The sequence below is a fragment of the Cylas formicarius genome, unplaced genomic scaffold, assembly GCF_029955315.1.
Source record: "Cylas formicarius isolate icCylForm1 unplaced genomic scaffold, icCylForm1.1 PGA_scaffold_7__23_contigs__length_41026272, whole genome shotgun sequence".
NCBI lineage: Eukaryota > Metazoa > Arthropoda > Insecta > Coleoptera > Brentidae > Cylas > Cylas formicarius.
The window spans coordinates 33,140,948-33,156,702 of record NW_026844352.1 but is presented as its reverse complement, the minus strand read 5'-3'; the positions used below and the strand labels follow the sequence as shown (position 1 = coordinate 33,156,702).

Genomic DNA, 15,755 nt, shown 5'->3' with positions numbered 1-15,755 from the left:
TTTCGATGTCGTTTGGGGATCATTGTAGAGCAGACAAGGGAAGGCTCGGACTCATTTTTCAAAAATTATACAGTTTCCGCCGAAATTACCAAATTAGATCAAAAACTCATTTTACAAGTTTTAGCTAGTTGATTTAGTTTAGACATGAAGATTTTAAAATCTCTTTGACAGAAACTGTTAGATTATTTGTTTCCCTGTATCCTTGGTACAAAATGATAGTAACTATCCATAAAATATGATACACGGAAAAGAGATCGTAAAGTGCAGTTGCCAATCGGCCCGCAATAAAGAAAGAGTATCGAAGAGTCTTTCATAATTTGTTACTGTCGTCTGATCTAAAAATCGCAAATTTACGCGAAATCAAAGCTTTAAATAAAAACAGATTTAGTCCCGAAGCTCTAAATTTGCTAGAGCCTTTCAAACAAAATATTAAAATTCTAAGGAAATCAGACAAACGTAGTGAATAAGCGTTGATTTAAAATTAAACTTGTTATATTATTATTAAAAAAAAGTTGATACTGTTTAGTTTTATTTTGAAATATTTCCCTTTTTTTTTTCAAATCGGTTCCTACAAAAACTACAGATTTGCCATCATCTCAGAATAAAGAATACACGGTGATATTTTTCCATATTATTTACTCATCCAAAGGTAAATACACCAATTTCTGGTGCAAATATTTATCATAGAATGAATTTTAGATACCGCGCCTTCTATTTTCTAAATAAATGTCTCGTAAACACAATGAAGCATTTCCGACAAAAAACAGCATTTAAATAATTTTTCAAACTGTTTGGGTCATCCTGGCCCACTGTGCGCCGTACAGTAATAGAATGTTATTTTAAAAGTTATATTTCGAACGCGCTAGCGCTCGTCCTAATAACTAACGCCTTGTGTGATAGATCTCCGAGGTCGAGCGCGCTCAATATTTGAATGGTTCGCCACGGTTTTACTATTCAATATGGTAAAAGGGTAGACCAAACAGGGTGTGTGTAGAAATAACTGTGTAAGGGACTTCAATAAATGCAGGAAATTCATACCTTAAAATTAAAATCATAATTTAAATTCCAATTTTTATGCTTACAATTTAAAAGACAACCTTCAACAACTAACTCGCCCACGTAAAAGTTTTCCGCCGGCTTGCGATCTACATGTATCGATATACGACATGTGTGACAAGGAAATTCGTAGTCGCTGAACAGGCGGTAAAATAGATCCATCCATCAAAGCTACTTTGTTTCGCTTCTCGCACGGGGACTTCCACACTGACAAAGATAATAAAGATAAAACACATTTCTTTCTTTTCCGGTACCAGCGGAAAATCTAATATTGCTCGAGAAAGATGTGCATTACCAACGACGCGAATTCTAGAATTTCATTTTCCATTTTTCCGATGCGCTTGCGTTGTCCGATTTCACAATCTGTAGAGTTGTGATGCCCACTTTATTATTTTATCCTGCCAAGCTTTTGATCGAGTTTCAATTTTCCGTTTCCATCGCGCGTTGGTTGGTTGCGATTCTATCGCCGCGAAAGATTCGCCTTAGTGGATTTATACAAGATCAAACAAAACAAAGTAGCAAATAATTTTGTAGTTGCCAATTGCTGTGTTGCATACTTCGGTACATTTCTCGATGTTAAGTGACCGTAACCCGTTTAGAAATAACATTTCTTGCCGTTCAAATGAAATACAATGAATTTCTCTCGGCAATGCCGCTGCGAAAGCCCCACTCGTGCCCGAACAGCACACTTAAAATTAAATAAATCGAGTTAACTTGGATTGTCACCTCTTCCGACAGAGAAAATGATTTTTTATCATTCTCGATTGCCTCGAATTTATCCACTCCGTTTCACCATTTTAATTTGCTGGCTATTCTCGACATCGGGACGACAAAGTAGGGAAGCGTTTAAGTCAAACGAAACGGAAGCAGGGTCGTTAGTAATTCGGTACAACTTTGAACGGACAGAGTCGTTGCGGTGGGGACTGAGAAAGTCGAAAAGTTTCAAAATAATGTCGGCGATCGAAAAACAATATCCGACATCTTGAGATGGGACGAAACAACGTTCGGGGGTTGCTTAACCCGTTGTATTACAATGAGGAATTCAAGTGGCTGACACGGACACGTTTGTTACCGCTCTTTCTAATAATGGGTCAGGACGTTTTACAGACGGGACGTGAATACTGCGAGGCTGCAATCTCATTGTTTCAGAGCTCCTTTTGTGCGGGTGACGACGGACAATAGAGCTCCGATTCGCCGCAAGGCACGTACCGGAACATTGGCGTCACTTGGTGTCATCTGACGGAATTATGAGGGCTACTCTAATAATGTCCGTAACTTTTTTTTTGAGCGCGTCGCCAGCTGTTATTGTTTCATTAAATTTTTATTTCACGTTGACGAAACATTTTAGTTGTTGATATTCTCGTCGATAGGTATTGAATCAATTAATTTGAATGGTAGCCGATTTTTTTAATACACGTGTCAGGTCGCAAAAGTTGCACGTCTACCACCTTAAGTAAACATTATTGCCGACGCGAACTATATTTTATAAATAATGATTATTAAAAAAAAAAACTTTAATTGCCAAATATTGACTAAATTGTAGATTATAGAAGTCAACTTTTTCTGCTTTCCTGTATGGCATCTCACATCACACGCTTTAAGTTAAATATTTGGAAAGATAAATGTTTAATAGAAAAACTATTTAGAAATATTAGTAAAGCACGTTGTAAAGAAAAAGTCTTTTCAGAAATAATGTTGAATATTTTTTCTTAATTCCTGGTATTTTTTCTATTTAATTCTTAAATTAAACTGCCTCCCCAATAATTATTTTTTGAGGATGATACACTCTCCACAATCCAAAAAAACATACCACGCCACTCAAGAAAAAAAGTTATGGGTGCTTTTTATTTAAAGTTTTTTCGCTGTTTTTATTTTATTTTTTATTTTATTTTTATTTTCACCTAAAAAGTTATAGCCTAGACGTTTATTTTGGGATACACTCTAAACAGAAATCGTTCATTTTTTTATTTTTTTAACACCAGGTTTGGTTTCCGTTTAGTTTTTGTCGTTCGTATTTATCAACAAAAAAAATGTTAATGAAGAAGGTCCATTCAAAGGGTAAAAATATGCCTCAAACAGACCTAAATACCAGTTTATTTTTATTTAAATATGCCAGAACAAACAACTTAATCCAGTCTTTGTTCCAACAATTTAACACTATTATGATGTCGCCAACTTCTTCAGAGAATTGGACGGACAGGTTACCAAACGATTCCAGAATAAGTCAAACGAAGTCAAACGGGGCGCAAGGCCGCTTTTATTCAACATCTACTCTGAAGAAATATTCACCAGAGCCTTGGTATGCGACACTGTCCTTCTTTCTGAAAATATACAACACAACACAAAGAAAACCAAGTACATGATCATAACAAAAAACAACGCCCTGCAAGAACAAAATATCTGGGTACAAATATCACCTGTACCGTCGATTACTGTTCCGAAATCAGGATCCGCATAGAGAAGGCACGTGCAACATTTGTTAAAATGAAAAAGATGCTCTATGGCCGATAAACTTGTACGCTTAACAGAGTGTACGAAGAAATATAGAGGCATGTGAGATGTGGACCTATAGAAGAATGCAGAGAATATCGTGGATGAAGCACAAGACCAACGCAGAAGTGTTTGTCAGGATGAACAAAAAGTTAGAGATGTTGAAAGAAGTGACAAAGAAAAAGATCGTCTATCTGGGTCACATTATGCGGGGTCTAAAGTATGAGCTGCCTCATTTGATAATCCAAGGAAAGATGGTGGGCAGAAAAAGAATACCATGGCTGCGGAATCTGCAAGAATGGTTTAACATGTCTTCTCCAGATCTTTTCAGAGCAGCAGTTTCCAAGGTCAGGATTGTCATGATGTTAGCAAACCTTCGGAAAACTCGTTAAAATGAAAATTGTGGAAACAGAGCTTTTACCGTCAGTGGGAAAATTTTAAATCGTCCAGTTTAAGCAATAGCTCGTTCTCTAATGCTTTTTACAAAATATCCCACGTTCTTAGCTCCACCCCCGCCCTTTGGCAGAAAAACTCCCTAGGATCCGATCGATTACGATTGCCTGCTGTGATTTCTCAGCTTTTCTTGATTTTATTTTCATTTACGAATGGACTCCATGCGGTTGTAAACTCTTCGATGGTCCTTTCCAAGATTTCATTTCTTTAGCGACTATCAAGCAAAATAAAACAAATTTGAATTAGTAAAAATGTTGTATAATTTATAATAATCAAAGTACACAAATTCAAAATAGAATCAACAAACAAAAAAATTGTTTGGGAATGAACCTATATTTCTCATTACTTATTCAATGCTATGAAACGGTTATTTTTTCGTTGTGAATTTTCCGAGAGTGAAGTTTTTAATTTACATCCTAGCCAGCGGCCAAAAATTTAGTGCCGAATTATTGCCCCAATAACAAACTCGCTCCGAGCTGTTGCAATTTCAAAAAATGTTTTTATTACCAGGAATACAGTAAGCCTTCCTTCGTACAATTTTATTTGTTCCGACAAAACAATTGGTATTGTTCACCAAAAACGAGTTGTATGGAAGTTTAGTCTGCTTCATGCAAGCAGATGAGGGAAAGTGGCAGGGTCATCATTTTTATGTCAAAAATGAAGTTTATCAAATGTCAGTTTAAGCTAATTTGCGATATAATTGATATACGGTTGTTGCGTGGGAGCTCAAAAGAAATAACGACGTCTAGCAATATCAGTCCTGCTCCTGGTAGAGGTGAAAATTTGACTATTATAAGAGAGAGTTTATTTCAATAATGTGTAATTGACAAATAAATACTTACAGGATGAGGCGGGGTCCTGGGCGAGAACATGAAACTCAATGTCAACCAAGATCATGGAAACCATATGTTGTTATACCTATCTCCCAGAAATTTGAGACAACTCGCATCGAAAACCATGAAGTTTTAATTGCTGTAGAAGCTTATATATAAATATATGTTATAATGAACATTTTGCATTCTTCTTCCTGCCTCCGAAATTATTAAACAAATGTTAGAAAAGTTATGTTTTTCCACCCATTTGGTTCCCGTTCTTCTACAAGATCTTCAGTTGAGTAAAAATCGTTCAGGGACTTTTTCAATCGAGTTAATGGGAAATGGTCAGAAGAATTTACTTTTTATAAAACTTCTGAATTCCTCCTGCATCGGTTTTTATTGACTCGAACTAGCTAGCTGTCTCAGTCAAGCTCTGAAGAAGCCAACAGGAATCCGGAAGTTTTATAAAAAGTATTACTGTAGCCCGTGGAAGTTTCTTTGAAAAAAAAATCAGAAGAATTTTGCTGTTTCGAAGGAAGGAAGGAAGGAAGGAAGGATATGGATGGCCTAATGAGTATTAGAGTTTTCTGCCCTAGAAACGACATTCGCGTTGGTCAAGGACTTCCCGTAGAAGGGTCTTTCAGGAACTAGGTGTTAAGAACATAGGTGTTCAGCTTATCCAGAAGTGTGGTGATTTGATTATCCTATCCAAACTACAACTTTTATATGATTTATTTAGTAAATTTAATTTTCCATCCCCCTGCCGTATCAACAATATACTATTCCATCCAACTCAGCTTGAATTTGTAGCTAGAAATATTTCTCGCTTCTTGGAAAAATGTGATGCTAAAATGTTTCTCACCCTTCCTTTGTTTTTGATTTTTATCGCTCTGATCTTCAGCTAGGAATAATGGTGTTTCTCAGACCCGCCTCACGCATGCATCCTTTGAAGGCGCACTCACCGTGAAGTTGACCAAATTGCCTATGTTGCAGGGCCATATTTTTTTCATTGCACATGCTCGTCACTTTATTAATTGAGGTTATTTAGGGTTCACGGATGCACGGCGGGATTTTACGAATTGGAATATTTACGAACGAATTTGCCAAATAAATCATGAAGGATATTTATGCTTGAGAATTACGTATCTAATGAAATGAATTTAATAAAACCGGAAAGTAAGTTTTCCACGATTTGTGATTTAACCTTTTCAGTGTGCAATAAATTATTTTTTGCACTTTTAGTTTTTTAGTTTTACTGTCAAAACAGAAACAGACTATTAACACACATTATATTAACCCATATTTTTGGATTTAGATCAAAATCACAGGGTGAAGATTGGAATCTGAAGCTTTTGAGCTTTGATCCAAAAATATCTAAAATTTAATACATTTTGTAATTTCTGAAGTAAGCAAATCTAACACCTACATTTAATTACTATTTTTGTATTGTCTTCATTTTAGTCAAATTACATTTGTTTCCACTCTGAAAAAAACTGAACCTCAGCCAATCAGAACAATAACCTACAAATTTCAATACTATTTACAAATTTTTAAATCGTAGTAGTGGAATTTTCTTTCAAAAATTAATAAATTTGATCCGATCGAATCATAACGATTCAAGAATCATCATAACGATTCAAGAATCTATTGAACAAGTGCCGAAAGAGTTCGAAATTTAGGTTCGCGAAAATAGATATTGACAATGACATGACATATCGAACATTGTTGTCAAGATGTGTTTCCGTGGATTTTTGTCGATAATATTTTTTTAATCAATTTTCATACTTCTGAGTGATATAACATACAGTTTGTATTCTTGTTTGATTTGAACAAATATATGATTTTTTTACGTTTGTGAAAATATTGCTATACAGTGCGTCCAAGATATACACGAAGCGTAAGGAATATCGCGAGAGATTTTTTTTTCCAAACGTGAAAAATTTCCCTCAGTAATTTATTTTCCCGAAATCCCGGCCTCTATCGGAGCGGCTTCTTGACCGGGAACGACTTATCTATCATGCGAAAACCATTCTTAATGCGTATCGAAAAATCCCACCCGAAATGGATTTACTACCAGCCGCGAGACAAGGATTGAGCGTTCCAATTTTCCGTTTGTGATTCCCCCACCATGCGCGCACGTCCCATATAATAGACAACGGTTTTTGGTGGAGGAGAAGATAGCGAAGAGGCAAATTTTTACTACCAATTATTTATGTGATAAAGATAGCGCCTTTACGCGCCATAAAATTTTAAGTAAGAAAAGCGTGACTACCCATACCGGAGGGGGTTTTTGCTCTGTTACGAGCGTGGTTGGGGGAGAAAACTGCCGAACGTTTCCCGTGGCAAATATGTTTTCCGGTCTTAAAAATAAACGGCGTTTCGGAAAATCAGCGAATCTAAATGGCTCCAAATAATTATATTAGAAGAAAGATGGAAAAAATATATATTTTGTCACGAAAATGTAGCAATAACGACGAAAGAAAAACAAATTTAATCCTAAATCACGAAATGAAGCCAATTTCGAATACAGGGAAACTATATTTCATAAATTCCATACCCATGCCTCATTCTAATATATACCCCGTATATATTTACAGGGTATTTCAAAACAAATACGAAAATCTTAAGACAGTGATTCCTTGTTTAAAGTAAATTGCAGTTTGTTATATAAACGTTGGGTCACAAATCAACCGTTAAGGCGTCCATCTGCCTCTAGGGATAATCGCGCTACAAATACGGCGGAAAAATAATATTTTTATTTTTTATGTCCCAGAACAATAAAATATCAAGGAAATAGTAATACTATATATTATTTTTTTATTTGAACCCGCCTATCAAAATGATTTTCTTTCCATGCCATTGCGTAAGTTTTTCTTTAAATTTAATTAAAAAGAATAACAGGGGTAGTCAAATCAATCCCCTGAACTTATTTTTAAAAAACAACAAAATATGCGTAGAGGGTTGTTTTTTTAATAGTATGTATAGTAATTGCAATTTTTCCATAAAAGCTGGGGTTTCAAATAAAAAAATAAAATGTAAGGGTGTGTCGAGAGAAATTATTTTAGAAAAATGTTATGATTATTTTTTTTGTTATTGTATAAGTTTGCTCTTAAATTTAGGAAAGAAGATTGGTAGGGTTAGTATAAGTAAATTCTCTCCACTCCTTTTTAAAAAATTATAACATATGCAGAAAGTGTGTTTTTATATTAGTAATACTTCCATAATATTTTATTGTTATATCTATATTCATTTTTAAGATCAAAAATAAAAACATTGTTTTGTGCGCTATATTTGTAGCGCGATATGTTGGCTTGTGACTGATATATAAAAAAGTACCATTTATTTTAAACAATGTATAATATCTTTATTAGCATCACGACATGGATTTATTATAAAAAAATACAGTGTCCTTTAGGAAATGAAAAATTTTAACTCAATCTAATAATAATAAATAATAAATAAAACACCAGATCTATTCAAAAATGATAATATTCACAATTATCCAACAAGAGGTAACAAAAGAACTAGACTGTGTTTTAATTGTGTTAATTTAAATGTTATTGTAAAAGACACCAAATATATAAACAAAATATATACTTAATTACTTCGCATAATTTAAAAACTATTTTTCTTTTTTTCTTTTCAACTGTAATAGTACTTTTTTACGGTTGTACTTTTTCTGCGATTTTATACTTACATGATTCTTTTTGTCAGCGAGACAAGCGAAGACTTCCGAAGTCCCCAAAAGATGACTCGGGAGAAAAATGACAGCGGCCGAAGGAGTCTATTAAAAGGGAGGCGGCACTGCGGGTTAATTCGCAAGGAAGCGGGGTCTGCTATAAGCGTTAGAGACTGCCGTAATAAATCCAATGATGGTCTTACACGGTCTTGCACTTAGCCACATTTTAGCAGCGCCACGGGACATATAACAACCGGATTAGACCGGTTGAATTCGGTTCTAAAGAGTGGGGAGGGAGAGAGTAAATCGAGCGGCAAATATAAAATTTTTGTCCGCCTTAATTTATAGTTTTATGGTCTGGTGACATTTCTTTTTTCTAGTAAAGGTGTAGCCGTTTTAACAAAGAAAATTGTTTTCTAGGAAATAGGATAGGAATAGGATTTCCAAATATGTGTAGAAAAAGAATGTAGAAATGAATAGTTAAATTGACATCCTAAATGCTCCTTAAAAAATATAGTGGAAACGAGGGTATAGTGGTTTCAAAGAAATTTGCCAAAAAATGTAAATATTAATTATTTGGTTTAAAATAAATAATTTGTTTTGGATCTACATACATACTATGTCATTCGAAAAAGTTAAAAGGGTTTTTTACTAATGAAAAAAAAAGTGTCATTTAGCTCTCTCTGTCCACGTAACATGCAGGTAAATTTGAAAACCACCAATTTGAAATATTCCAAAATAGCAGTAACCAAACATTTATTAAAACAGAAAATGGAGTAGATTATTTACAGTAGTGCAGGGGTCATACCAGCACACACAGTGCACCAATAATTCACACGTGAGACATTGCACCCACTGCTCTCCACTTCGCAAAATTGTCCACTGCAGAAAAAAACATATAGTTTCCTGATCTTCTGGCTGTCTGTCTAAATCGAATTCCAGAGCAAGTTCCTCTGAGGAATTTGAAATATTTAAGGTTGCGTTAGACTATCTGTTTCTAGGTCTTCTGAGTTTTGCTTTCTTTTTCCTTTCTGACCTCTTTTTGTTTTTCGGCTTTATTAATAGTCTCATTCAAAGTTAATTTAAACACTTTATTTGGTTGATCTTTCATTGCTACCTCCTCAAGTTTTTTGTTTTCACGAAGCTTATGCGCACCTCGTCACTATAATATGACTTTAAAGGTCCCATAAATGATCTGGTATAATGAGGGGGTAGCGACAATAGGCTTACGTTTTTATCTCTTTTTGTGTGGCTATACTGCTCGCCAAAAACTAGCAAAACTAGCTACTTTTCAGGTGGTTTTGTATAATCAATAAAGAGCCTAAACCACTCTGTAAATAAATTAGTTTGAATCCATCCAGACGGATGTGCCTTGCGTATAGAGGTGCTCCCCTCATTACCATGATTTCGATTGAAAAAATAATCGTTGGTGGCACAAATATAGCAGCAATGATTTTTGGAAATTTACTCTGAACTATGGACATAACAGTTTCGTCCACATTGAAAACACGGTCAGATGAAAACTTCTTCGATTCATAGACTTTTCCTAGAAAATCGTAGAACGTTCTTTTGTGAAACCATGTGATTTAGTGTTTATTAAAAACAGGTTTTCGCCCAATGTTTTACCCATTTTTTTGTGTCTTACTGCCAGCACAGCAGCCGCTATATCTTCTGGATTCCAGTTTTGTCTCTTTTTAGGAGTTTTTTTGGACAAAAACGAAAATAGAAATTTTTAAAAATCATAATTTGGAATATTCCAAATTTGCATCATTTATACTATTCCAAATTAACAATATTAACAACGTTAAAAAAGTAAATGCTTTAACTTATCGAAAAAATGCAATTACCAACTTTTAATATAACCTTTTACTTACCTGAGGACCCAATTTAAATTTAAATTAATTTAAATCGATTTAATGGCACTAAAAAAGTTTTAGTCACCCCACAATTAATTTTTAACATGTGTTTACCAGCTACCATCAGTCAAAATAACTACAGAGTCAGTTGTCCACTAAATGCAGTTTACACCAGATTTAACGAGATGGCATAGTATTCCAAATTACCCACGTATTCCGAATTACCCCCATTTTTCATTTCTCGTGTAACATTTTTCCAAACAAAACTATGCAGAGACGCTTTCTCAATTCGGCGTCTTAAAGTCTTAATGTCGAGAAACACCCAGTATCTGGGACGCGCCCAAAGTGTACGACATGTACGTCATCGACTAACCAAATTAAATCTGAAACGGGAACGCGGGTGGTATAAATTCGAGAGAGTATGCAGCCGCGGTGTCACCCCGCCGAAAACAAGATCAGCTTGATTGGCGAACGCTCCGTCGAATTAGGGCAAATTAAAATTAATGTTCCGGTCGCTGAAGTCATCGCGACGAGTGACGCCGTCCTACATCGCTTAACAAGGATTCGATTAACCCGCCAGATCCGTCCTGCCTGCGCCGTATAACTATTCCAGCCTTTAGAGGAAGTAGATGTAGTTATTAATTCCGCTAAATACTATTACGTAACCAATATGTGTGTATGTCTATGCTTAATCAGCCAATGACACCCAGCTCGGGTTTTGAAGGAAAACCCTGTCTACTTAGTTTATCGTACACCCTGTGTATAGGGTGATCCGTTTAAAAAGGGCCTATACCTTATCTCAAAACCTTTGATTTAAAAAAAAAATACAAAATTTATTTCTATTAAAATGACCTTTATTTTTATTTTCCTAATCTCACTTTTTTATATACAGGGTGGTAAAACAGAGTTACATTTTTTTTAAATAGAACACCCTACATTTTATTGCATTTTTGGATAGTCTTTTCAATGACAAATTGAACGATATATATGAGTATCGGTCTGTGATGCACCGTTTCGAACTTATTAGCGATAATCTTCAGAATTCGGGTTACGTTTAAAGCATCATTGGTGGGTTGCATTATTTTTACGAAAATAATGATTTTCTTTAGGCAGTAATATGTAAATTCTTTTACATTCGTAATTTAAGAATCTTGTAATAAGGTCCTTAAAACATAACATAACCCGAATTCTGAAGATGATCGCTAATAAGTTCGAAACGGTGCATCACAGACCCATACTCATATATATCGTTGAATTTATATTTGAAAGGACTATCAAAAAATGCAAAAAAATGTAGGGTGTTCTATTTAAAATAATGTAACTTTGTTTTACCACCCTGCATATAAAAAAGTGACGATTAGGAAAATAATAAAAAAGTAAACGTCATTTTAATAGAAACAACTTTTTACATTTTTTTTGTAACTCACTTAAGTTTCGGGATAATACAATACATCAAAAGGAATTAAATCAATTTTACTATTTCTCAGAGCGATAGTCGTGGCGCCATCTAATTTCTAAAGGGCGAACCATTACAGCGGTAAACTTATTAGCATGCCCAGATTGCGACCGATCCGGAAATACTTGTTAAGGTGCCCATTGTTTAAGTTATTTTTTGGTTGCAAATAAAAGTTTGTGAGATAATTTGTTTGTGGAGACAATTTATTACAATGTAATGTAATGCAGTTCAATCTAGAATGAATTTGGAGTTTTTGTAGCTGGTATACTTAAGAAAGTTACAACCAACTATTAAACTGGAGATATTCAATACTACTGCGGAATGACTAAATAATAAAACTGTGACTTGTTGAATAATTTGTGTAGAACTATTTAGCATTTTATACATGTAGGAGTACTTTTGCCATTTGTCCCTCGACCATGAAATTCATTCATTAAATTATGTCATTTCAATAACACCCTGTATACCGTAAAATATAAATTATGCTGCCATTTGTAGATGAGAGGCGAAACTAAATCTGAATTCTGTGATTATTATATTTGGTCGTAAGATATCAACTAGACCCGAGGGTCTTGTACTTGTACATTTCTTCTAATAACCTCAGGTAACATTGTAACTTTGTTTGATAGATTGTGATGATCCGTGCTCGAGAGAATGGTAGAAGATTTTTGTTGCATTGTGAACAGTTAAAATTTGTGCGTATAATTACTAAGTAGGAATAGTGTAAGGTTAATATTTTGTAGTGTCACGACTTTTTTAAGATATAACCGTCAGATACTCGCAGACCGGACTATACGCGCGAATAAATGCACATTACACAAAAAAGCGACCTTTATTAGGTGAAAAAACGCAATATAGGCAATGTTCGACGACAGTCAGGTAGGGGCCAATTTTCAGCCCCTTTTCGTCGAGGCCGCGCGAGAATATCGTCATTTTCTCTTCCCTCGCAATACGGTTGTTCTGTAGACCGTAAAATCGACTCCGGCAATCCGGTCTAATTTAAACATCGGAGCGACAAGACGCTACATTAAACGCTAGGTATCTGGCAATAGCATTCCGAATGCTTCGAGGTTCATCATGACGCGCAAAATCATTTGGCACAGCGTGTTGCGAACTTAGCTCGCGTTAATTTTCACGTTCCTCTTCTTATTCTTGTTCTCTCTCTTTCGGAAAGGATTTTTATTTAACGGAATATGTATTTTTCACTGCTGATAAAAAAAATTGTTTGCAGCCGTACACGGGCAAGAAGCGTACCTTCAGATCCAGCCACGCACGAGGATAGTGAGGAAAGAGGTGGGCGGCACCCTAGCCCTAACGTGTCGTCCCATAGCTCCGAAACCGGCTCTGGTTACTCAGTTAGAGTGGAGAGATCCACGTGGACGAAGGATAGACATCCTGAACAAAGCTAGCCCGATTTATGTTCAGGTATAATTTTATGTTACTTTGTCCGCAGGGTATAACGAACATTTTTTGCCTTTAGAGTATATCCGGCGATACTGGTCTCATGTTGATGTTCACCGAGTTGAATGAGCAGCAGCAGGGCAACTATAGCTGTCACGCGAGTTACGCTACTGAGCCGTTGACGGCTGAAGTCGAAGTCAGCACATTCGGCAAGTTCGAACGGTCCCTAAATTATTGATTGATTGACATCATAATCAACAAAAAATGAAAGTATCCAAAAAACTTCTGGATTCCTCCTGCGTCGGATTTTGTTGAGTCGAACTAGCTAATGTTTCGCCAATCACGTCAAAATATCCCATCACGTCAAAACCTCGTCCGCTTATAAAATGCTTCGAAAATCTAGTTTCGCTTTACTTCGAAAAACAATTCATCATAGCCGTAACGTAATTAATAAGACTCTTCTGTTTCTATATTTTGAAATTGCTTCCATCTTGTCACCATCCGAGTTCGATACCCTTTCCTGACAAAGCTTTAAATCTTTGTTTATCTTGTACCCAGAATCACATTCAGAAATTTGAAAAACTAATGTCAACACTGGGGAAACCATCAAACTCTTTTTAACTACCAAACACTGTGATAAATGTATCATCACACCAACTTTCGGAAACGGAATCAATTGTTTCAAAAAGTTCCAATTTTGTCCTTGCCCCACGTATTATCTCAAAAGAGGAAATCATTTCACATGTCGAGTTTATCCTAAAGAAACTGCCATCTCAAACAGATACTGAATTTCGATTTGAAACCTCAAAAATCCTTAAAAAATCTCTAGAATCTAATCCCGACATAGTTATCCCAAAGGCAGATAAAGAAAATGCTACGGTGGTCATGAACACAAATGAATATCAGGAAAAGCTTAAAGATATTCTTACAGACGGATCACATCGTCAACTTAAAAAAGATCCTACATCATCTATGGAATGCAACCTTATCATTAAGGCTACTTCTCTATCAGGCTCCGTGAAAAAATATGTGACCCCTCATGACTCTAAAATTCCTCGTCTCTACGAACTCCCAAAGATTCACAAATCAGGATTACCCCTTCGACCTATTGTCAGCACCATTGGTTCTCCAACATATTCTCTAGCCAAATATCTAGCTTCTTTATTAAAACCGTTTTCAGGGAACACTGATAGTTTCGTACTGGTTAGCTTCGACGACTTTACTAAAGTTCCTATTCCTGAAACTCTCACCGCCATTTCAGATATATTAAAATCGTAGAATCTGGAACCAAACCTTCTCATCTAAATTGAAAAATGCTTGTCTGGAACATGTTTTTCTTATAACGATCAAATTTTTGAACAAACGTCGGGAATAGCTATCTGTTTTCCACTATCACCAGCCATTGCGAATATATTTATTGAAGCCTTTGAGAGGAAAGCTCTCGACAGCTTCCATCCATAACCAAAATTATGAAAACTCTACGTCGATTATACTTTTGTTATTTGGCCTTATGGTCAAGAATCCCTAGTAGACATTTAAACTCTATACACCCTAACATACGTATTACTATTGAATTAGAAACTAATGACAGGCTCCAAAGATCATGAAAAAGCCTCAAGACTACGACAAATCAACTCATCTGCAGTTGACGAACAAAATCCGAAATAAAATTTTATTTGATAAAACTAAAATTCTTGCACGTAATTAATTCTTCTATAAATGTATAAGCAACCAAACCAAAATATAAGAATCAGTCATCAGTCAAATGTTATTGAAATTATCTTCCCGGTGTACCACACACAGCTAACAGAAACTTTTCCAGATGAGGTTGAGTTTGTCGACGCCCCAGAAAGTCAATATCCAATAGCTGGTAAAGACTACCTAATCAGGTGCAAAGTCAAAGGCAATCCCAAGCCGTTCGTCGACTGGTTCAAGGGCGAGGCCCTAATCAATAACAGCGAGAAATACATTCGCACCAACGATGGATTGGTGCTGAACAACGTAACGGAATTGGATGATGGTGTCTACAAATGTTCGGCAATCGTCGTCGAGACAGGGGCTTACAAAATCCGAAGCATTAAGGTAAGAGTGCACTAAAAGACTTCTCTCGATATTTCTCCCTCTCCTGAAATTAGGGCAAATCTAGAATCGATAATAATGTTAAACTCGCCGGTTGGATTCGAATCTGGGGAATACGCTTACCAATCTAAAACCGGTTATCGCTATTACCGTTGGTATATACAATTTCCAGATGTATTTGCTTACAATCTAGCAATCTACATCACTGATGATTTTTGACCTCAGTACCTTTAATTAATCTGTATCTTTCCTTCCCAAATTGTATGCTGTATGATGGTCGATGTTTAAGGAAGACGGAAAGTAGCAAAGAAAAGAAAATTCTTAATTGAACACACAAATATCCTGTATATACTAATCATTTCTGTTATTATATAAACGGTGGTTTCAGAACCAAATTGAACTGACTAGTTGGAGACATTGATGTTTGGTTCTCGCAATATACTAACTAACCTAACATTTACATTTGATTT

At 35.5% G+C, this 15,755-nt stretch overlaps 1 protein-coding gene across 5 annotated transcripts in view; it reads left to right on the top strand.

The window, feature by feature from the left end:
• LOC132704288 (fasciclin-2-like) overlaps nt 1–15,755 on the top strand; it is a 143,456-nt gene that overhangs the window by 108,267 nt on the left and 19,434 nt on the right. For all 5 annotated transcript variants that reach the window (XM_060674178.1, XM_060674177.1, XM_060674176.1 and 2 more), the window contains exons 2-4: nt 13,037–13,230; nt 13,286–13,415; nt 15,029–15,288. In XM_060674178.1, the coding sequence (XP_060530161.1) occupies nt 13,037–13,230; nt 13,286–13,415; nt 15,029–15,288 (584 nt within the window). The remainder of the gene's footprint in view (nt 1–13,036; nt 13,231–13,285; nt 13,416–15,028; nt 15,289–15,755) is intronic.